Genomic DNA, 22,155 nt, shown 5'->3' with positions numbered 1-22,155 from the left:
CCTACAAAATTTCCCCCAGATCCACTTCAACCAAAACATCTGCAGGAGCTGTGCCTGAGAATAAAAGCCTGGGCAAGGGGCCCCACTTGGTGCTGTGAAAAGTGTGGATTTCACACACCACACACCTTCAAATCTGAATTCCTCTGGGGCTGCCAGAGCAAGCCTCTGAAGAAAGAGATTTACCCCGTTATGCCGAAAGCAGAATCAAGCCCTGGATTTACTCCTCTCTAGCTCAGAGCAGAAATGCTAAAGTACCACTCCATCCCTCCTCCTCCTCCTGGACGAATCTCTACCCCGTGGTACACGAAAAATGCCTCTCGCAGATCCACATAATAATAATGATAATTCTTTTCGGGACTGAGGCGTGACGCCTCCCCCAGCCCGGCGCGCTGCAGCGGGCTCCGAGCGGCGCCGGGCACGGTGGCAGCGGGTGGCAGCGGGTGGCAGCGGGTGACAGCGGGTGGCGGCTGTCCCTGCCTCCTCCGCCGCACGCTGAGCCGCTCCTGCCCATCCTCCGGGAGCAGGGCACAGCCAGCCCGGCCGCCTGCAGGTGTCTCCCAGCGGAGGAGGCTGCGGGGCCCCTCGGGAGGATGAAGAGCGCTCCCCGAGCAGATGTTCACTCTCCGCTGGCGCTCCCGGGGAGGCAGAGCCGCCCCGCCGCCCTCAGCGCGCTGAAGCTCCGCGGCTGCGAGAGGCCGGCCCCGCTGGCGCTGCTCTAACCCGCACCGCCGCGAGTGCAGGGGAAGGATGGGAGTCTGCCCGCACAGCCTCCTCCGCCGCCTCAGCAAAGGATTGCAACAAGCTGAGAGTTTTGGTGCCTGGACAACTGGATTCTGAATCGTGAGAGGCTTTGAAACCCCCCCCCTCCCAAATAAAACAAACCCCTTTGACTTCTTCTCTCAGCAGGAGGGGGAGGGAGGGCGGATTTACCATGAAGACAAATCGAAGATGCAGAGCCCTGCTAGCAGTGAGTCTGAATCTGATGGCTCTCCTCTTCTCTACAACAGCTTTTATCACGACCCACTGGTGTGAGGGCACACAGAGGGTCCCCAAGCCGAGCTGTGGGAAAGAGAAGAAGACAAACTGCCTCAACTACGGCGGGAATGAGACTGCAAATGAGACGAACCAGAATGTGGTTCATTACAGCTGGGAGACGGGAGATGACCGCTTCCTTTTCAGGTATTTCCACACTGGGATCTGGTACTCCTGTGAGGAAAATATCAATGCTGCTGGTAAGTACAAACCAACTTCCTCGCAGCCTGCGCTCTTTGTGTTCCCTCGGTGCGATAAGCGACGGGCGAGCCGCTCTGTGCCTTAGAGCAGATTCGCCCTGCGGGGAGACAGGCAGGCTCCTCACAGTTCTTTGTCGAAAAGCAACCTGTTCCCTGCCAGAGCGGGGATTCGCTTGTTTACCTGCTGGCTGCGGCGGGGTCCGGGCGCTCCGGCCGAGCCCCGGAGCCCAGCGAGCGCCGGGCGGGCAGCGCGCCCCGGAGCGCCCGGCGAGCACGGAGAGGTCCCGGCATGGCACAGCCATCTCCCCCGGCATGGCACAGCCATCTCCCCCGGCAAGGCACAGCCATCTCCCCTGGCATGGCACAGCCATCTCCCCCGGCATGGCACAGCCATCTCCCCAGGCATGGCACAGCCATCTCCCCTGGCATGGCACAGCTATCCCGGCACGGCACAGCCATCTCCCCTGGCATGGCACAGCTATCCCGGCACGGCACAGCCCTCCTGGCACGGCACAGCCATCCCGGCAAGGCACAGCCATCTCCCCTGGCATGGCACAGCCATCCCGGCACGGCACAGCCATCTCCCCTGGCATGGCACAGCCATCTCCCCTGGCATGGCACAGCTATCCCGGCACGGCACAGCCATCCCGGCACGGCACAGCCATCTCCCCTGGCATGGCACAGCCATCTCCCCTGGCATGGCACAGCTATCCCGGCACGGCACAGCCCTCCTGGCACGGCACAGCCATCCCGGCACGGCACAGCCATCGCCCCTGGCACGGCACAGCCATCCCCCCGGCACTGGGTGGCAGGTTCGGCACTAAGGTCACGGCTTTTACCAGCTGGAGCCCAGCCTGCCTCTTCTCTGCTCCCCCTGGAGTAAATGACCACCCGCCAGCCCTCCCTGGAGTGTGTGTTTGTTGAGCGGGGAAATGCAGCTAAAGGGCACAAGAAAGCTCATTTCTGTTCCCTGCTCAGCCGGTTACTTGCTGGGAAGCACTCAAAAAGACATCTCTCCAGCTTATCAGAGCATTCATTTCCTCTGCTGTAGATTCCACTTCCCAAGGAATCAGACGCCGGAGGGTGGATGGCAGGCAGCTGCCCTGGGACCGATTTAGGTCTCAGCAGATGCAAACTGACAGCCCCTGCTCCCAGAGCTGTCTGCTAGAGCTAGCATCCACACTCTGCTTTTGAAAGAGCTCTTTCCTAGATTATGTGACTGAAAAGTAAAGTTTACAGATGTGACACAGCATGAGATGATGGGCTGTGGACACTTGCTCCTCACTGGGCTGTTCCCATCCCATCCCATCCTGCCATTGCCCCAGGAGTAGATCAGGGAGTTGTGTCATGTCTCTGAGAACACAGCCCCTCTGGGATTGGGAAGTTTAGGGTAGAATTGCAGTAAAATTGGTAGAATTCTCTGTGAGAATGTACCATTAAATGGGGCAAACCGAGAGAAATGCTCACAGCCTCTTTGATCCCAAGGTGTTGTGTATTCTCCCTGGTCTTTTTGAGGAGAGTACTTGCAGAATTAGTTGTTTATTAAAACTCAGTTTAATGTTAAAAAAGGAAAGTTCATGAACTCCAGCCTTGGGACTGCAACAGCTCCAGGCTGAAATGAGAGCACCAAGGCAACACTCTTGATGTTAGAAAGAATAACAAAGAAAAAAAAAAGCTTATTTGTCTTACTGATTTGGGAATCAGCTTAGGCCACAGCAGCCTGAGTGAGCAGCCTAAGACTCTGGCTTTTTGAGCATCTTAGCCGGGGTTGGCATGATCAAGGATGCCCATATTTCTGGCAGATATTGAAATCCTTCCAAGTCCAGATTTAAGTGTGAGATAAGTTGTAACTGTGTGACTCTAGCCCACTCAGAAAAGTGAGTTATCTGTGGGAGAAGAGAAACACAGTGATGTATTCTGTACCGGGTAAACAAAGCTGTGCTGTAGTGGGTGATTTCAGGAGAGAGTTGGAAGCCAGCTTGGAAAAGTTATGGTGAAAGCAGGAGAGAAGGGGTTGCTTCTCCCCCCACACATCCCAGAGCAGCTCAGTGAGAGTTTCGTCTTATTTGAAACTCTTCAGTTACTAAACTGGGAGTGACCAGCCTGTGGAAATCACCCAGGCAGGTACAGGGATATACTGGCTCAGACAGACAGCTGCCTCCTTCAGATTTACTATGTCTTCTCCTGGTGAGGACAGGAGCAATGTAATGGACACGGGTCTAAATTTGTCCCTAATAGTGCCAACATAAAATACCCGACAGCTCTCGGCTCAGACTGATGGGTTTGTAATACCAGACTGTCAGGGGGTTGTCATGGCCTTTTGCAGCCTGACTGATGATCATTTTATCTGAACTGCAGGGCACTGAGGCACCAGCCCCAGCCCAGCAGCACAGGAACTGTGCTTACACAGACAGCCCCACTCAGTGTCCCCATGAGGAATCCCCCAGAGTCTCATCCCCATCCTCAGCACCCCTGCTGACCCCAGTCCTCAGGAATCCCCCCAGAGGCTCATCCCCATCCTCAGCACCCCTGCTGACCCCAGTCCTCAGGAGCCCCCCAGAGGCTCATCCCCATCCTCAGCACCCCTGCTGACCCCAGTCCTCAGGGATCCCCCCAGGGGCTCATCCCCATCCTCAGCACCCCTGCTGACCCCAGTCCTCAGGAATCCCCCCAGAGTCTCATCCCCATCCTCAGCACCCCTGCTGACCCCAGTCCTCAGGGATCCCCCCAGGGGCTCATCCCCATCCTCAGCACCCCTGCTGACCCCCATCCTGCAGGCATCACAAGTCACTCAGTCATGGGTTAACCAGCACTGTATTAATACTGCTAAATAGTGGTGTGTTAAATTAGCCAAAATCCCCAGCTGAAATGCACTGCACACTGTCAATAGCATCTCTCTTAAAGCTTTACCAGCAGCACACTGAAGTGATGCAGCAGCAGCCTTGCTCCAGGCAAACTCCCTTCCACAGCCACTCACAGCCTCACACTTTGTCAGCAGAACTTACAGCCAGAGCCCCTGGTCAGCACCATTCCACAGCTCCCAGCCCATCCCTGATTCCTCCCTGACCCACTGATGTCTGAATTTCAGCAGCATGAGAGGAGCCCTCATCACAGTCTACAACTCCCTCATGAGGGGAAGAGGAGGGTCAGGCACTGATCTCTTCTGTTGTGGCCAGAGACAGGACCCAAGGAATGGCCTGAAGTTGTGTCAGGGCAGGTTTAGGGTGGATTTTGGGAAAAGGTTCTCCTCCAGAGGGTGTTTGGGCACTGGAACAGGCTGCCCAGGGTACTGGTCCCAGCACCCAGCCTGCCAGAGCTCCAGGAGTGTCTGTACAACACCTCCAGGGGTGTTGGGGTGTCTGTGCAGGGCCAGGAGCTGGGTTTGATGATCCTTGGGGCTCCCTTCCCACGCAGAGCCCACTGTGATCCTGTGCTGGATCCCACCAGGCACATGGGAATGCCAGGAGCTCTCTGTGTGATCGTGGTACTGCCAAAACTCTCCAGAGCCTCCAAACTTTCACAGCCATGAGACACACTCTTCCTCAAGCCACCAGGCTTTTGATTTCTCTCTCCTCCACCCACATTATCAAAACTTTCTGCTCCCTGCACTGGTGCAGCTGCAACACAGCAGAGCTTGTAGTGCCAACAGGACCAGCTCCCAGCAGGCTGATGCTGCAGGGAACAGGATCCCAGGGCTCCCAGTTGGCTGGAGGGGCTGGGATTCAGTCACACCTTAAAATGACATTTAGGCAGCAAGCAAACAAAATTTTGAGTGTCTTCTCCTTGTCCCTGTTTATGTGCAAAGTGCATTTAGATTCCAGAGGCTGAGGTGCAAGCAGCATGCCATCCACTCTGTGCAGAGCCCAGCGGAGCGTGCCTGCCTCGTGGTGCCAGCTCCTGGTTTCCACTGACAGCTCTAACAGAGATTGAATGCTGTGATTATTTCTGAAATAATTTGTGAATCTAGAGTTTATTTTTATCCAGCATGTCTAGGACAGCTCAAGAATTCAAAAAGCATTTAGTACCTGAGAAATGTAATTGTGAATCCCCTCTGGGAAAAGAGGGACTGGAGCATTTATATTTCATTGGTGGGGGAGTCCTGTAATTATTTAGCACAGTCTCTGACTCAAAAGTGAGCTGAATGCCAGTCTACCAAAAAGAGGTTCTCCCTTTCAGAGAGGGTTCAGTGCTTTGGATGGCACACAGGTGAAGATAAAGCTCTGTGGTGCTGCTCATGAGCCCTGGCTGCCCCTGGGGCCTCCTCCTGGGCTCTGAACTCCTTGGCCATGGCCAGGTGTCCCAGAGCCAAGCTCAGCAGCATTTCATTTCTTTTTAAATGTGACTTTGAGCGTGGATCTCGTTGCACACACAGTCCAGGTGTGTGTTGGGGCACCTCACAAGGCACCACAGCAGTGGTGCACTGCCAGCAGCAGTGGTGAACCAGCTGGGGGATTCCAGACTCCAGGACACACACACCATGAAGAAATAAACCCATGAATAGGCAAGGTGGCACATCAAACCCAAACAGGGGAGCTTGAGAGCTCAGAAGCAATAACAACTCAGACAATTTTGCTCAATTGTGTGTTTGCTTTGATGTTAATAGAAAGAAACATTAACCCGGACCTTGCTTTAGTTGCCAGTGAACAGACAAGCTCAGAATTAACATCCACAGCCACAGGGGAAGAGCAGCTGCCCAGCTGCCTTTTAAGAGTACTGTCCCATTAAATAAACAAGGATGCTCACCATGCTCCCAAGAAATCAGGAGAGCAGGAATGGGTATGCATGGCTTTTTTTGTGGGTTTGGATTGAATTTTTTGGAGGGCAAGAGGTCTGCAGCCCTTTGTGTGCTCTATGCCACCTTTTCCTCAGCACTCCTGAAGGAGGAAATGGTAGAGTAGAATTTAGATTGGATGTCAACGTCAAAATGGGCCAGAAGTGTGGGCACTGAATGTGCCTTGAGGAGGAGCCAGAGAAGGAGAGAGGTTTCTCCAGCAGAAATGAGTAAATCTGTGACATAAATACCAGAACTTGCCATAGCCTTTCCCAGCTGCAGAGCAGCTCTGCAACACCTTTGTCCCCTGCCCTCTGTGATAATCACACATCTCAGTGATTCACCACAGGTGGCTGCCCAGACAGGGGCTGGGGAGAAGTACCTTGTGAGTACATAATTAAAAGCAAGAGGACTTGGGAATTCTTGCTGGATTATGAGAAATACAATATAATTGGCATGACTGAAACCTGGCAGGTTTATTCGCATGACTGGAATGCAAAAAATGCTGGTTATAAATTGTTAGGAAGGAAAGAGTGGTAAACGGAATGGAAGAGGTAGAGCTCTATATTAAAGATAAAATTTCCAGTGCTAGAGGAACTGAGCCCGGGGGGCCAGGATAATCTCCATCTGAGGATGTTGAAATAATTGGTACATGAAAATGCAGGACTGGAAGAATCTGTACATCACCGTATTTAAAGGAAAGTGGAAAAAAAACTGTACAGGCCACTTGACCCAGGAATTTAAGGACAGTTTTCAGAGAAAGCACTCATTGCATGGCAACAAATAGGTTTTATCAAAGGCATGGGTTTATTAAAGGTAAACCTTTTACCAAGATGAATCACTTCTCAAACAAGGGTAATGGATTAGATCCAGTCCTTGTGGATTTGCAAAAAAACACTTGGTGGAATGTCCCAGTGAAAATTCTTTCCAGAAGAGCTGCAGAGAGTGGGGAGGATGGTAAGAACAGAGAGAGAGGCAGGCAGGCTCCCACACTGGGGAGCACTGAGCAGCCTGAGCCTGGGCTCCAGCTGGACAGAAGGCCCAGGGCACAGAGACGTGACACTGACACACCACAGACTGCTTCCATGACTCCAGAACAAAAAGGCAAAACAGACAGAAATCAGTGCTCCTTCCTGCAGAGCTCCCTGCCAGGGAATGTTGAGAAGGCCAAAATTGGGAATTACATGGATCCAAAGAGGAAATCTCCATTCCTTTACTAACAGGATGATTTTAGAGCAATCCCAAAGTGCTGCTGCAGTACTGGCGTGACAAGGGGAGTACAGAAGCAGAATCACCCTGTGCCCTTTTTTCTTCCCCAAATATCTGTCACTGGGGACAACACAAAGACAGTGGAGCAGGGAGACCTTTTGCATCAATCTGTGTTTCAGATTTACTTTATTTTTTTGATTATCAATGGGATAAGTAGATTGTAAACTGATTAAAAACAGTCCTACAAGGTGTCTGTGGCAAGAAATACAAAAGGGAGAATTATACCAATGGATACTTCTAGGTGTCCTCAAATTTGGTTTTGGGACTGATTCTCTTATTGCTGGGATTAGCAACCTAGGAAAAAAAGAGCTAGGGATACAATTAGTGTCACCTAAAAAAATAAAGGTGAGATGAAGCCCACAGCAGCCCGTGGCCATCAGCAGACACAGTAGGTGTCTGTGCCCAAACTGATCAACACCCTCATCACAGAGGAGAGAGGGAGCTCTCCTTGGGAGGTCACACTGCTCCTCCTGGGGGATGAGCTGAGCCCTGGCATGACGTGTTTGCCTCATTGGCCAAAGGAGAATCTGTCTAAGACGTTGCAATTCCCAACGCAGAAGTCTTAATTTGAGGAGAATAATCCTGCTTTGAGTGCGCTTCTTACGCACGCCGCCACGCCAAATCCGGGAATATTGGCATTGCAGAGGGGAGATTTTCCTGGGTAGCTGGAAGTGTGAGCTGCCCTGGGAGGGCTCTAAGAGCAGCATTACATTTTGAAAAGGGTTCAAAGCGCCAGATGCTGAGGCCTAAAGCTCTGGGAGGTCACGGGTAGGTACCAGTTCAGGGGGAAGATAAGAACCAAGCTGGTGTCCAGGATTTGTCTGGGGTGTGGCTGGGAGCTGCCAAGTGCTGTGGCATAAAGAAAAGGTTACTCCAGGGAGAAAGCAGCACCACAGGCAACACCGGTGTGTTTTGTAAATGCCACAGGTGAGTGGGTGTGGTAAGGAAAAAGGGGAAGGTGAAATAGGTGCAGAGTGGGGTTTCCAAGGTGGTTAAGGAAAAGAGAAAATCTCCTTCGAGAAAAGAAAGCTGGTGTTCTGTAGTGTACCAGACTGAGGAGCTAGAGGGGATGTGGTGATATCTTACAAATGTATGGATAAAGAAAATAATATGACTTAAGCAACTCATAACTGAGGGGGAAAAGTGACAATCCAGGACAAGTCCCGGCAGAGTGTGCCTGGACCTCACCTCCAGAGAGGGCAGTGTGAGCAAAGGAAACCCAGGGGCTGAAACGGAGCCTTCCAAAGGCCCAGGAAGAACTGCAGGAGAGGAGAGGAACGTTTCTGTCATGGGCACCTTGGAGAGAGTCCTGCATAGCTGATGGTGCTTGGAGGAGGTCTGGGATGAGCCCTCCTGCCCCTCTGGCTCACACCTCCCTGCTCCGTGACCCTCCTGCTCCAGGGTGGCTGCTGGGCACCAGTGGGAGCCAAGGGAAAAGCAGCTGCTGACGGGGGGCCCATCACGTTTTCTGGAGGTTTTAATGCCTTCTCTAATCTGAAGGAGCAGAAATTGGCTCCAGGTGGAGGCAGTGTGTGAGGAGGCTGCTCTGCTGCTGCTGCTGACATTATTACAGCTGCTCAGGATCTAATTGGTATGGCTGCTCATGCACTGAACATTAAACTGATGATCTAATTTGGGATCAGAAGGGAAATCTCCCTCAGGCTAGATAACAGGGAGAGTAACAAATTTTTGCCTTCCGTTACAGCATGGGAAGGATCCACTGCAGAAAAGCACTTGTGAACTCCTCCTAACAAATCCCTGGTATTTTGCTTTCAGGATGAGCTAGGTCTGGCCATAGGAATTTACAGATTTATTCGTGTTCCTCACGAGGACTCTTGCTCCCTTCCTGTGGTACATGATAGCCGTGATTTCTGTGGTGGTGATTGCTTTATTGCAGACATTCAGGTTTTTATAGCATGTTGGGGATATTTTGTGTCTGCGGTGCTCTGGGATTTTCAGATTTTAGGTCCTCCCGATCCTGCTGGGCAGACGAGCTGTGTGAACATCTATCAGCCATAAAACATGGACATAAAGTCCCTGCAGGCTGAGCCTCATAACAGAGCAAAGGAAGGGACCAGGCAGCTAACTACTCCTTATTAGATCTGTTACCCTTCCTCACCAGTGTTTGCTTGTGTCTGTTCTCAGCCATTTAACCCAGCAGCCCTAAAGAAACATCTGAGGAGTTCTGGTGGTTCTTTGTAAATGGGATAAACTTCAAAGTGCTGGAAGATTAACACACAGGTCCCAGATTTCAAAGGGAGCTGAGATGCCTTGCCCCAGTGTCAGAGCAAAATATGAACAGATGCAGTCAGGGTTGAGGAAATACAGAAGGGATGGGAGATCAATCACTGTGGTAGCCCCATGGGTTTTAAATTACACCAGACTCAATCCTGATGTTGAAACCTTCCTTATGTGGTGTTAGGAGAGCTGGCTGACTGGCAGATCTCAGAATTGAGACGTACAGGTTGCTGTGGTTTAACAACTGATAATTAAGTAGTGCTCAGCCCCTCACTCACCCCTGCCCCAGGGGGCTGGGAGGAGAGTCAGAGAAAGGTAAGTGGGCTAAGAACAGCTTAATAATTGCAGTAAAATAAAATACAACAACAATTAAAATAGAGAAAAGGGGAGAGAGAGGACCAAACTCCCCCAAAAGTGTTGCACAGTGCAGCTGCTCACTGCTGCCCAGCCCATCCCAAAGCAGCCACTGGAGCTCCCAGCAAGCTCTCCCCAAACTCTCCCCAGCTTACACCCTGAGCATCACATTCCATGGTCAGGAATATCCCCTGGCCAGCTGGGGTCAGCTGTCCTGGCCATGCTCCCTCCTGTTTTTTGTGCACCTCCTCAGTGGAGAGCATGAGACACTGCAAAGTCCTTGATGGGGCAAGCCCTGCTCAGCAACAACCAAACCACCTCAGTGTTACCAGCATTATTCTCATCCTAAACCCAACACACAGCCCTGTACCTGCCCTAGGAACAAAATCAACTCTATCCCTGCTGCAACCAGGGTAGCAGGGAATAGGGCTGCTTCTTCCAGGACCCTCTGCCAGTCAAAATTGATGTAACATCAGTTTTCTTGTTGCTAAACCAAAAGGCAATATCAGTCTTTGCTGATCTAGCTTAGAAAGGAATACAAAAGCCAGTGAGTAATAAGAAGCAGATGTAATTACTGTGGAATGACACGGCTTGTAGAACAGTCACAGGCAAACAAAATCCACTCTCCTGTGTTCCACCTTCTGTTTGGCTATGAAAAGGACTCAAACCACGCTTCCAGTGTGGAAAATCAGTTGAGAGGTAGAGACATCCCACCATGCTTAGACTCACTAGGTTTGGAGAGACAAAAAAAAATCCCCACCATACAGCCTGATTTCACTGTGCATCACCCAGGCAGACAAAAAGCACTAATGAGAATTTGTTTCTAAGTTATTGGGTACATGCTTGGGAATAAGGTTCATAAGAAGAAAGGCAAGCACAGCTTTTTTTCTCTTGATTTGAAGAAGTGGATATTTATTTCCAGTGTGCTGCAGTTCACTGCCTTTAAAAGTCATGGAGAAAAGGTTAAAGTTATTTGTTTCCATAGCCCAAGCCAGGGGTTCCTGCCTGGAAAAACAGGACATCTTAACTCAAAGAGCAGCCAGGGCAGGCACAGGAGGGCAGGAGAAGGCAAGACTTCATATAGTGAGGGACATACAGGAGCTATATCCTCTGTGAATAGCATTGGGGTTTGTCTTTCCCAGTTTTCTGGGTGTCTCGGGGATCCTGGATTGCCAATATCGAGTTTATTTTGGCATATTTACCTCGGCTCAGGGTCAGCACAGTGTGTCCCCTCTGGGATGAGCAGGTGAAACCCTCCCCTTCCTGTTCTACAGCTTCAGACACTTAAAGCAACTCAGAGCTCCTTGATTTAATGAAGTCAGCTCTAATTTGACACCAAAATCATTGAAAACCTCTCTGAGCACTGCTGCTCCCCCGATTCTCACAATCACTTGGAAACCTGAACTCTTCCCCAGCTCTCCAAGTGACGGATGTGTGTACACATCCTCCAGGTCTCACCAAGATAATCAGCTGAGTATTGCAACTTGGCTGGGTTTCAATTAGACATGATTTGAGAGCAGCCCGTGGAGATGTTTGCTGTGAGATGCTGGGGAAGATTTTTCACATCAGGGAGAGCTGCAGCCTGGAACAAGCAGTTGCCATGGCACAGTCCCAGGCAGCACCAGCAGCATCCCCAGCTCTGCCCACACTCCCTGCCCTGCTCTGCCCTTCCCTGCTCCAGCCACCCAAGAGGGAACCCCACCGTGGGAATGGGACCTCTGGATAAAATCAGCCACCTTCCTTTGGGAATGTGCAAACTGGGGAAAAGAGCACACCCAAAATGGAATTTGGGAAGCCTTACATTTTCCCACTTGGAGACGTAGGAAGTTGGAAGGGATGGGGTTTGCTGAAGGAGAATCCAGGTTTAAAAGCAATCCCAAAGACCATACAGGCTGTGAGTAATCACTGAGAACTGGGCAAATACTCAAGATATTTAGAGGCAGCAGAAATGTTGATGGGCATCAGCAATGAATGGCAGCTGTCAGAGGAAGAGAAAATAATAATCTGCATCATTCGAAACATATTCTTGTGCAATTCTGTGTGAGCTTGTTTATTTTCCAGAAGAAAATATCGCTCCAGCAAAATCAACAGGGTCAGCTGGAAAATGTTGATTTTACAGATTAACACTCTATTTTTCATTAGGGAAAAAGAAGTCAATTAAGTGCTCTGAGATGACTTTAATCAAAGTTTGAATATTTCAGTTGGTAATTAACCCGATACAACTCAGTTTTGAGTGAGCCCATTAACCTGTATTTTCCCTCATGTAGTACTTTTTTTCACTAAAGTTGTGTTGGAGTCCTCAGCCTCGTCTAGGCTGGGATCCCTTGAGGTTTATATCTTTTTTTAGAAAAATATAGTGATTTTACTCTCAGTAGATGATGTGGGATCTCGTCAGAATCACATGACTCCAGATATAATTGGAGAGATAAAGATGTGTTAAGACCTAGTGGGAAAAAAGGGGACCTTGTCTGTCGTAGGCTGGGAGCCAGGGTGTTACTAAAAGGGAATGTTGTTTAAAAGAAATGTAATCATTTAAATTTCCATCATAACTGCACTTTTGAACTCGTAAAATTTTATGCAGAGTAAGTGGATACAGACAGCTTTTCTTTCTTCTTTTTTTTGGTGAGATGAAAAGCAGAGTTATAACAGAGTTCAGCCAGAACTACCAGGTTTCTTTTAAGTCAATTTATTTAACTTGAATATTTTCAAACCGTGTCATTGCAAGACGTACAAAGTAGGATTTTTCAGGGTTATTTTTATTTTGCTGCTCACATTATTAATCAGCCATTTGCCCCTGGCTCAGAGAGGAAAGAACTCAAGAATGGAGGACGAATAAGTAGGACCCAGAACACCAAATTCTGCTCTTTGCTATGACAACAGCTGTGTTAGAAACAGAATGTTGTCTGGAGGTTGAAGTGCTTTTTGGATGTTTTTTCTGCCATCTTCCTGATTCCCAGTCTAAACCAGGCCTGAGTGAGGTCCTGAGCACAGGAGCAAACAAGCCCAACCTTTTAGGTGGAAGGAGGAGTAGAACGTGGGTCTCCCAAAGGCTCAGAGGCAGAGGGCACGCAGGGCTGGGGTGAACATCTCTGTGCTGGTTCACACCCCACTGATGTGCACCCAGACCTGCCTCCAGCTGCCCTGTGCAGCTCCCTAATTCCATGGGCCCAGGGAAGAATTCCATGCTGGAAGACACAGCCAGGCACGTGTGATGTGCCCACAAGATGTGCAGGGCTGGGCAGGGAAGGCAGCCAAACCATGGGACCTGATGGTTCTTTGGAAGCTGTTTGCCTCGATTTTCTGGCAGGATTGGACTTGGGGGAACTTGGGCTTTCATTGTGTGCTCAGGCTGGAGAGGTGCTGAGCTCTGAGCTCTGAGCTCTGCCTTGGGAAGGTGTAAGGATTTGTCTCCAGCAGTCCCAGCTCCCCAAAGTGTGTGTGACACTGACCCAGTGAGGGGAATGGATTTGTAGAGGATACTCAGAGCCTGACAGAAGGCTCACACAGCCTTGTGCATCTGTGTGCAAACTCTGAGATAAATGCTGACTTACAAAGGCCATGGGATAGGACAGACATTGTTGAGAGAGAAATGGAACTGGAAACAAGTTTCAAATGATGGCCTCACAAACAGACCAGATATTTTGGAGAAACAGAACTATGAAAGATGCACTGTAGCCAGACCCACGTGAGGTATTTTAATAGATGATTGGTTTAGAAGCATTAGCAGCATTGTGTGGCAAAAGCTGATAGGCCAAAAATGCTTGTAATGTGTTGTAATTAGGAAGTAGTTTGGCTTCTGATTGTGATGGCATGAACTGTAACATCTGTGCTGTCTTACCCTTCACGTGAGACTGAAAATAGAATGAAAGCCTTTAAAACACCTCCCAGGAGCCCCATCTATTGGTCAGAAAAAGGGATTTTGCAACAACCCTTCAGTGGAGCAGGCAATGGAGCAGCCCCACTCCTCCTCTGTAGGGAAAGGGACGTGTCTGGGGGCTCCTCACCCACCTGGGTGAGAGAACCCATGGGTGAGCCCTGCATCCTGTGCAGCTCTGCCAGCAGTGCCTGCTCCCCTCCCTGCCTCAGCCCTGCCCCAGGCACAGCCCTGCCTCCCCAGGTCTGCCCTGAAAACCCTTCTGCTCCCTCCTCACTCTGACACTGCAGACAGGAGGCAGCTCTCAGGATGAGTACGTGCCACAGGCTGGGGAAGCTTGGGAGCTCAGGACTTCCCAGCATGTTTGTGAGCAAGAAGCAGGAAGAGGAGTACAGGGCTTATGCTGCAAGCCAGACAGAGATCATCTCCTAACACTGCCACAGGTTTCTGTGTGTCCCCAGCACTGATGCAGTGATCAAACCCACACCCTCCTCTAACTGTTTCCTGAGACCACACAGCGTCCCAAAGCTGAGCTTTCCTCAGTAGGAATGGCCACGGAGCTGGAAAGCATTTGCCCTGCAGAGCTGAGGGATCTTCCTCAGCTCCAGAGCCACGGGATGGGAGAAACCTCCCAAGAGAAACTGTCTGAGAGGATGCTGAGCATGATCCCAGGAAGCTGAGCCTGGGGACTTGAAGGCCCAGGGAATTCCTTTTCCTTCTTCTCTTTGCTGTTGAGCCCTTCCCATCCAGACTGGGCAAGTACTCAAACACACACAAACACACACACACACACACACACACACACACCCCTACACACACGTGTGCCAGCCTGGCACTGACATCTGACCACACAGACCCTCACAGAGAGCTGTGCCTTCAGCAGCACCCACAGAAACATCACCCCCAGCACCAAACTCGCTCCTCTCCCCCTTCTGCCTGTCCAGGGCTGCAGATCCAGCTGGAACACCTCCACCTGTTCCTGCTGCAGATCCATGGGGACATCACACTGGTGGTCCCTCATATTTTCACAGGCTCTGCACCTATTACCCACACAACCTCAAGACTCTTCCCCACCCACCAGCTCAGTCTTCCCAGATGTGTCTCCTCCCACGCTGGCTGCTCCAGTTTGAAGTTTCCAGCAAGTTACAAATACTCATAGACATGCACATATACAGAATTAGATTGACTAATTAGGATTAATCAGCCACAGATAAAATTTGGACTCCTGCTAGCTCCCAGTGCTGCAGACCCCTGTGATCTGTGTCCCCTCCTTGGGAAGCCCAGCAGGGTCAGTGTGATGAGGAGGGAGTGCGTTTGCAAGGACTTGCACAGGAGATGTCTCTACCTCACCCTTGGGAGGCCACAGAAGAAGCTGGTGCCAAGAGCTTTGCTGATGGCTGCTTAGGTGCTGGCCAGCCCTCTCTCCTCAGCCTGCAGCAGCTCCCTGTCACTGCTGAGCTCCACAGAGCCTCACGTGCACTGCTCGTGGCCACTGCTCCCGTGTGGAGTGCAGACAATTCCAGCCAGGTCCCACCTCCTCTTTCTGCTTGAGTGAAGTGCAGGAGAGGTCACTCCTTGGCTTTCTTCTCTGTCAGGATCACAGCACCAACGGGTCAAGGCAGGACTCTCAGGGGATGAATCTCAGAGACTTCTCTTGCTGCTCCTCTGAACAGTCTTTTCTGTGTTCTCTAAAAACTCTCCAGGAGCCTGGTTAGGGGGAGAAGATGCATCTGGAAAAGGACAGCACAGCAGGATAAACTCTGCCAAGTCTAAAATTAAACTTAAGAGGGCTTAAGAGATCAGTTATACAAGATACCCAAAAATAACTTAGAATAAATCCTAAGAGGAACAGTGAAAGCACTGCTGACATCTTCAGTTCTCAACGAGATGCATGTCTGCATGTGCAAGTGTGGCTGTGCTTTATAAATACCACCAGTGGTTACCACTGAAAATGGAAGAGGGATTTCCAGTGCTCCAGCAGCAGGAAAAACAAAGGGAAGGGTCAGGAACTGCTTGTGCAGTTCCTACCATGACCTTCAGCACAATCAGCCATTGAGAGTGAGGTGACATCCAGGCTCTTCTCTGTCCCCAGCCATTCTTCTTGCTATGACTCCTAAAGGACTTTTTCAGGGCACTCCAGTATTTTCTGCCCATGTTATTTAAACTGGAGTCCTTGCCACAGGGAGAGATGGTGCTCTAGGCAGGCTGAGGGAGGAAGAGGATGCACATTCCTCCCTGTGACCACGCTCTCCTCTGTCCTGCAGATAAGACACCTCCAGCCAAACACCCTGGTAGCTCAGAGAAGCTCTGTCCCTTGCCAGGTGTCTGAAGGGCAGGACAAGCTCTCAGAGCAGCCTGTGCAGTTTTTCTAGCAGCAAAGGCCATTCCCCTTTGCCTCTCTTGGGATAACATTCTGGACAGTCAGGTATTTGTTAAAGGTTTCCAGTAATAATGGCTTTGGATTCACTGTAACACAAGAGAGGGATGATCAGTGAGAGACAGCTTGAAGTCAGGTTCAGATAAAACTGTGATAAAAGTAATAACTTATATTTGCCAAAAAAAAACCCACCACAAAAACCAGACCCAAGCCACAGATCCATGCAGCTAGAATGAAAAATCCTCCTTAATCTGCTTATATCAAGTCCAAATCTAGAGGTCAGTCTCCCTATATTCCCTGGATTTTTTGTCAGTAAAATTCCTGAAAAACCTCATGCCCTAAAACTCAGAGGCTCTGGAGGAGAATGTTTTCTACTTACACCATAATATCTTTTATAGTCCACTTATTTATCTGGCTTTCTTGGTCAGGAACCTAAAGTAAAGAACCTGGGGGAGCTGGGCTTGTTCATGTCCCTACAAACAGAGAAGGGACGACTCCCTTGGTGCCAGAGCAGCTACAGAAATTCGGATTGGGTATAAGGAAACACTTCTCCAGAAGTGGACCAGAGTGGGAAGAAACTCCATCTTTGAGTCACTGGGGGATGGGAATCACCATCCTTGGAGCATTTCAGAATTTGGGTGGGAAGAGTCACAGCCCTGCTCTGCACAGGAAATGTGCAGGGCTGGAAATTTCTGTGATCCATCAGTTACATTTCCACCTGTCTGCCACAAAATTTACTGACTCACCCACCTGAGACTCAGACACAGCCTGCCCTGCCCACCCCTTTGGAAACAGAGATGGTGCTTTGATAAGCCAAGTGTCACTTCCTTTTCTTGGCTGTCCTCTGGATTCACAGAGTAGAAATCCTTCCCCTGGACATATCAAAATGTGCATTTCAATGTCAAGTGAACCTTTTCTTTTATAGCTAATTATACATAGGTTATGGACTACGTACACATCACTTCTCAGAGTATTTAGCATAGATTTAAAACTGCAAAAAGTAAATAAAAAGTAGTAATAACAGCATTATTATAATACATTTTTATGTCAGCACAGCCATCATTTGAATGATTACATTTATCTTCATCTTGCCAGCAAAGACACCAGAAAGATGAACACTTTATATTGGTTTTTATGCATACTGAATTACAAATAAGAAAAAAATACACTGACTTCACCATCACTGTGGCATTTCACTGTTTATGCTTTTTTAATGGCTCACCTTTCCTAAATTAGTCTTTTGAACTTTGTAATTAAAAATGAACAAAGCTAATTTAAAAAAAAACCAGCCTAGTCCTCTAACTGCCTTTGCATCAATTTAAGTTTTAAAGGGCAAAATGGGTCCATTCCATGACCTCTGGCAGATGTACCAGCACACCTTGGATCATATCAAAAAGGGCACATAGACTTGGTGGAGGGATGCACCCAGGGCAGAGGAATTATTTTATCATGTTTGGTTACTTGAAGAAGTAAAAAGAAAGCTCAAAGTATCCACCCTAAGATACATTTCCTGTTCAGAAACGTCTCCAGAATTCCTGCAAGGCCAAAGGTGGGGTCCTAAACAGAGAGAGTTTATTTTACAGTGGGGCAGAGGGAGTGGCACAGGCTGTGATGCTCAGAGCAAGGCATTTCCCTGATTTTAAACACTTTTTAAAGAAACATTTGTACATTTGCTTTGTTTCTTTGTGCTTCAGGTTTTGTTTTAGTCATTGTCTTGGTTTGGAAAGACAGGTATCTGTCAGGGAAAACTGGAGTTTCCCTTGGAATGGAGAACATAAAAACCCCTCTCTCCAAATTATTATAATTTTGCAATTAGGAGCTTTCAGGCAAAAATATGGGAATAATAGGAATAACAGTTCTTTACTAGGAATATTAAAAAACTACAAATGCAGTAATACAAAAAAACAAACAAGCAAACAAACAAAAGTCCTAGAATACCCTGACAGAGTCAGGAATATGACCTGACACCCTGCTGGTCAGGGTGTTGGGAGCAGCCCAAATAAATCCTCCTGGAGTGACAGATGTGGTTCTGTTGGACAGGTTCAGTGGTGGTGAGATGAGTCCAGTCTTCCTCTGGGAATCCAGTGCAAACAGGCTGCCTGGTGTTCCTACATCTCAGTTTTTATCTGGGTAGGAATGTTTGGCTCCTCCCCCTGGGTGTTCCATCTCCCAATGGATGATGGAATGTGTCAGTCACTGTGAGCCTCAATGGCCCATGAACAGAAGATATCCCCGAGGGTGGGCAGTGGTGACAGAGATCACAAACCCTGCCCCACCTGGTTTAACAGCTGGGCTGTTGTCAGAAGGCATCCGCCCTCCTCACTGGAGTTACAAGAGATAAAGAAAAAAGAAACCATCCCCCAACTGCTTTCTACAGATGAAATAGAATACAAAAAAATTTTTTGGTTACATAACCCAAGACAGTCACGTGTGTCACATCTATCTCTGGAGAGCTCTGTGCCCCTGGCAGTGCCCCCCAGCTCCGGGAGGTTTGGTCACGCCGGGTGGGGCACAGGCATTGTCTGTGGTGACAAGAATGAGGGCAAAATGTGGGTGAAAGAGGCCCCTGCCCTCCCAGTGCCACTGCTGAGCTGATTGTGTCACCCTGGGGAGAGACCAGCGCTGTCCCTGCCCTTGGGAAAGAGCACCACAGCCCCAGCAGGGACTCGGCCAGCAAAGGAGGATTTCCTTCATCCCCTGTAACCCATCCTCCTCATCCAGGGGCTGCATCCCGAGGGAAGCCCAGCCCTTGGGCAGGGTGGGTTTGGGCAGGTGGGGGCACAGGGGAATGTCTGTCCCCAGTTCCTGCAGAGATGGGGTGGGACTGAGGGCAGGGACCCCAGGCAGAGCGGCACCAAGCAACTCCTGTCTCCTAAAATAATCCTTTTCTTTTAAAGGTGAAAAATGCCGAAGTTTTATTGACCTTGCCCCGGCTTCTGAAAAAGGTAAGACCACACAGCCAAGGCTTCTTCCCTTTTTACAGATTGCATCAGAGTTGTGTCTTGTGGTACCTGAGGGTCAGGGGAGGCACACAGGGACCCCCAGGCCATCCCCGTTACACACAGACAGCTGGGACAAGAACCAAGGGTTTGTGACAGCTGCTTGCTCACTTTATGCTGATCTGTCATTTAGCTGATCTTAACCCAGGCTTTTTTCAAGAAAAAGAGAGATTTATACTGTAAGGCAGACATTTCCCTTCTTCCTCTAGTGAGGAAGGAAATGCTGCCTGGTCTCCTCAGGCCGTGAAGACATTTATGATCAGAAAAATACAGTGACAGCACCAAATATCTGTTTGTGAGAAGAAATTATCCAGATGCTTCTTTGGTTGGTTTAGCCTTGTGAAAAGTTATATGTTCAAGTGCAAAGAAGCAGGCTGCAACCATTTTCCTCACCCTGCTATTGGAGTTTAATTGATTAATTATTGAGATTTCTTTTATTTTCAGAAGCTATTTACCCCACATTTGAAAAATCTACAAGGGGAAAAAATGTGTAGAGTTCAATTAAAGTGAACAGAGCCCATCCTGGTCCCAGCTGACTAGCGGCCCCGTACATTTTTTGAGAAAATCCCAAAACCTTTTGGGCACAGGGTGCCTTCCTCAGGCTTGGTGGAGCAGCAGTAAGTGGCGTAAGGAACAATTTTCCTTAATTTGCCCAAATTGCTGATCCACTGGAAAACGGGAAGAAAGGCAATTACTGCTAATAAAGCAGGGGGATATTGCAGGGAGAGAAACAGCCACAGAGCCTCTGTGAAATTCATTGTAAGCAAACCCAAATAAATTATGCACATAAGGGAAGAACAAGCCTGGGATTTCTGTGGCTGATGGGCTCCGAGTTAAATCTCAGGCACGCAAATGGGACCTTGGGGCACAAAGGCTCTTACAAAACCACCAGCTCAACACTCAGCAGCCAGCAGAAAACAAACCCTGTGCTAGAAAACATCACAAAAGGACTCAGTGATGGCTTTTTGGGCTACCTAAAAACGGAGGCCAGACAGATTTAAGGGAATAAAAAGCAGTTCTATTTATTGAAGGGCCTGCAAATACATTTTGGGCAGAAAAAAACCCCAGGAGCTGCACCCAAAAATGGACAAAGGGTCACAGGTTTTCACACTTTTTTAAGTTTGGGCCATTTGCATACTGGGAGTTAATTTTCCAATCACAGCTTCAGGTAATGAAGTAATTTACCCCAAGTTTGTTCCCCCAAATCACTTTTGTTTACCTCTCTCAGGCCCTGAGGCAGTGAGGTGTCCTTGATTCCCAGGCCTGGAGGGAAATTGTTGTGTCTGACCAAAATGGGAAAAGCAGCAGCTCACCCTGTGTGTGGAGTTTAGAGTTAGACACTAAAGAACTGCAGGATTACAAATATATGAAAAATATCAAAGCCAAAATCCTAAGGCCTCCTCAGGAGCAGGGCAGAGAGCAGCCTGCACACAGCTGAAAGCTGCACTTTTCTGTCATGCAGGGGGGTCCTTTGTGCCATTCAGTGCAGCGAGGATGTCAAAGTTCTGGAAAGTTCTGTACAGGGATGGGAGCAGGGCTGCATTCTGAAGGAGAGACACAGGAGAGGAGATGGAATGGACAGTGCTGGGGGTGTGAGAGGAGCTGGAGAGGCGCTGGGGAAGGGAAGCTCCCTGCCTCTCCCATCCCCAGGGCACAGCGTGGCCCCTCCAGCAGACAGAGCAGGGCGAGCACCAGGTGCCTGCTCTAAAGGCAGTGGGGCAGTTTTCTGCTTTATCCCCTTTCTGTGGAACTTCATTATGGTGCATAATGCTTGGTGGCATCACCCACACACATTCCAAAACAGCGTTTAGTGCTTTACTTTTAGGATTTCTTTTGGTTGTGTGAAATGCTGTCAGCATTTTTTTTCCAGGAGAATTTTAGAGTTGCTGCATGATGTCAGTGCATATTTCTAGACAATTCTGTTTTTCTGTTTTGAGGAAGGAAGGCTCTTTCTGTGTAGTGTTATAAAGAAAATTCTACCTATTCCAGAAGACTTTCCATGGAGTTGTAAGGCCTGTTGACAGAAAGACAGGGGAGTGCTTTGCCAGAGATGGAAAATGCTGACCATCAGACTCATAAACATAACCAGGATAAATTCCACAACTGTGCATCAAGTTGGACACTGCAACATGGTTCATCTGGAATTCTCACCATCAGTTTTGTACTCTCCAGAGGTACTTTCACCACATGTGAAGAGACAATTGATGCCTGATTTACTTTCACTGAAGAATTCTTTAATGTCTTGATTTAATCTGCTCTTTTCCAATTAGAAGGAACTTCCCATTGCTTTAATGTCTTCATCCCCTCTCTCAGCATCGACTTTAATGGTCAGAGGCTTATCAACTGCTCAGCTCCAGCCACTCCAAGTAAATGAGAAAGGATGAAATTCATTGAATAGCAAATTTGAGTTCAGTTGAAACGTTGTGGTTCTCACAGGCAGTCATGTAACTGGGAAATTTGGGACTAAACTTACCTTCACAGTGAGACTGCAGCTTATTCACTTGCTGTGCATATTCTTAGCATCACTTACCACCAAAAGGTGGTTGTTTATCTGAAATGTCTCTGCAATACAAGCTCAGTGCAGCTGAGCACTCAGGTTTCCCAGAGTTTTCCTTTTAGGTGGTTTTACCTGACCCAAAGAGGATCCATGTCTGACCAACTTCTAAGCTAAATACAGGCTCTTGAAGCCCGTGCCTGCTTCTGAGCACATCACCTTTCACTTTTAAGACATATTAAGAACAAACTTGGTGTAGTTACACAGCCAATCTTTGCTTGAATCCACTACCAATTAACAGCCAGGTGGTGTTAAACTCCTGCAGATTACTTAAAACCTTCTGATATAGAAAAAAAAACAATCACAAAAAACACACAGTAAATAAAACTATCCATGATGAGGTCTAATCACATCCTTACCACAAACCTCACAGTTATAACTGAAAATCCTTACAGTAAAAATCTAATAGTTTATGGCTGAGCTCCTTATCTTTATGCATCAGTGCTGATCTCCAGTGGAGCTGAAAACTATCTGTGATCAGTTATTG

At 48.8% G+C, this 22,155-nt stretch overlaps 1 protein-coding gene across 2 annotated transcripts in view; it reads left to right on the top strand.

The window, feature by feature from the left end:
• The first annotated feature begins 425 nt into the window (after positions 1-425).
• Positions 426-22,155, top strand: part of GSG1L (GSG1 like) — a 57,933-nt gene continuing 36,203 nt past the window's right edge. For both annotated transcript variants that reach the window (XM_063414529.1, XM_063414528.1), the window contains exons 1-2: positions 426-1,232; positions 19,013-19,060. In XM_063414529.1, the coding sequence (XP_063270599.1) occupies positions 932-1,232; positions 19,013-19,060 (349 nt within the window). In that variant the 5' untranslated portion in view covers positions 426-931. The remainder of the gene's footprint in view (positions 1,233-19,012; positions 19,061-22,155) is intronic.

Source organism: Prinia subflava, chromosome 17 (assembly GCF_021018805.1).
Source record: "Prinia subflava isolate CZ2003 ecotype Zambia chromosome 17, Cam_Psub_1.2, whole genome shotgun sequence".
In the NCBI taxonomy this organism is placed as follows: Eukaryota; Metazoa; Chordata; class Aves; order Passeriformes; family Cisticolidae; genus Prinia; species Prinia subflava.
This window is presented reverse-complemented; position numbering and strand designations above follow the sequence as displayed.